The sequence below is a fragment of the Propithecus coquereli genome, unplaced genomic scaffold (assembly GCF_000956105.1).
Source record: "Propithecus coquereli isolate 6110/MARCELLA unplaced genomic scaffold, Pcoq_1.0 Scaffold51, whole genome shotgun sequence".
Classification (NCBI taxonomy): domain Eukaryota; kingdom Metazoa; phylum Chordata; class Mammalia; order Primates; family Indriidae; genus Propithecus; species Propithecus coquereli.
Genome location: NW_012150952.1, coordinates 4,197,939 through 4,199,265, shown reverse-complemented (window position 1 = coordinate 4,199,265; position 1,327 = coordinate 4,197,939). Strand labels below are relative to the sequence as shown.

General features: G+C 35.2%; 1 protein-coding gene across 1 annotated transcript in view; it reads left to right on the top strand.

The window, feature by feature from the left end:
- Positions 1–1,193, top strand: part of NOL4 (nucleolar protein 4) — a 478,468-nt gene extending 477,275 nt beyond the window's left edge. The window contains exon 10 of the mRNA XM_012656576.1: positions 596–1,193. Within this exon, the coding sequence (XP_012512030.1) occupies positions 596–789 (194 nt within the window). The 3' untranslated portion in view covers positions 790–1,193. The remainder of the gene's footprint in view (positions 1–595) is intronic.
- The last annotated feature ends 134 nt before the right edge of the window (positions 1,194–1,327 follow it).

Sequence of the window (1,327 nt, the reverse complement as noted above, 5' to 3'; positions counted from 1 at the left end):
TACTGTTTACACTAATCACTTATTATACTTCTAAAGCAAATTCTAACGTGCTTGAAATGAAAAAATATCTAAGTCAACTTCTTATTGTGCCACTTAAGTTGTCAAACTTTAAACGTGTTACTAAAGTCCCTCAGATTCCTTCTTGCTAAATTGACTAATGTGTACTCTAGAGTCATTATTATCACAATCTAGGATTTTTTAAAAATTATGTATTGGTGGGGTTTAAAATATCTGTAAATGAATGCAGCAAATGAAAAATGTTTGTAATTCTCATCATTTTATGCTACAACATGTGGAAGACAGACTTAAAATTGAATTTTCCAAAAAGCACATGGTCAAAGAAGGTTGTCACCATCTTTCCATGGTAAGAGGTGATTGCCAGAGGCTGGCCAGGGCATCAGAGAGAAATCCCCAGCCACTCAGCATCACAGTGCTCTTTATTCTTACTGAGAGCAGATGTATTTGATTGAAGATATCGCTAGCTTCTCATGAAAGACTTCATGAATTAATTCAACAGTAATTCATTGAGTGCTCACATCCAAGGTGCTAGAAAAAATATTATTCATGTCTGATTTTGTTATGATTTTTTCCCTAGGACCCACTGATCTCAGCATGAAGAGGCAGTTGGCGACCAGCTCAGGATCCTCCAGCAGTTCAAACTCCAGACCCCAGCTGAGTCCAACTGAAATCAATGCTGTGAGACAGCTTGTTGCAGGATATCGAGAATCAGCTGCATTTTTATTGCGTTCTGCAGATGAACTGGAAAATCTCATTTTACAACAGAACTGAGTCAAATGACAACCACATTCACTGAGGTCTAAATTTGCAGTTTCCACTAATGACATTTTGATTTCCCAGCAGAGATACTTCTGGTCTTACTGCAAAGTCTCTTAAGAGAAATACTTCCATTATGCCACATTGTCCTTGATTCATAAAGTGATGTGTTAAGGTGCTTCAAAGGAACTCTGACCTCTGAAGTACTTGAGATACTTTAATGTGTCCAGCCTATTGCTTTTTGTTTTAGTGTGTCAGCATAAATATCAGGGGGAAAAAGGCTGTATATTCTTAATTCAAGGATAAAACAGAAGAAGCTTGTGGTATAAAAAATAGTTCAAGATCCAACTGAAATATTAGTGGAATTTGCTACTAACTCATTGGACTGAAAGCTGAAGTCTCTGGCAAAAAAAAAAAAAGCCAAATTTCTTGTTGCTACCAGGATATAACAACATTGAAAAGGATCTTGTATTTTAAAAAAAATGTAATTTTTATAAAAAGAAAACTTGTTTTTCATTCAAAAATTGTCATTTTTACTTTGGTAACTTTTTCA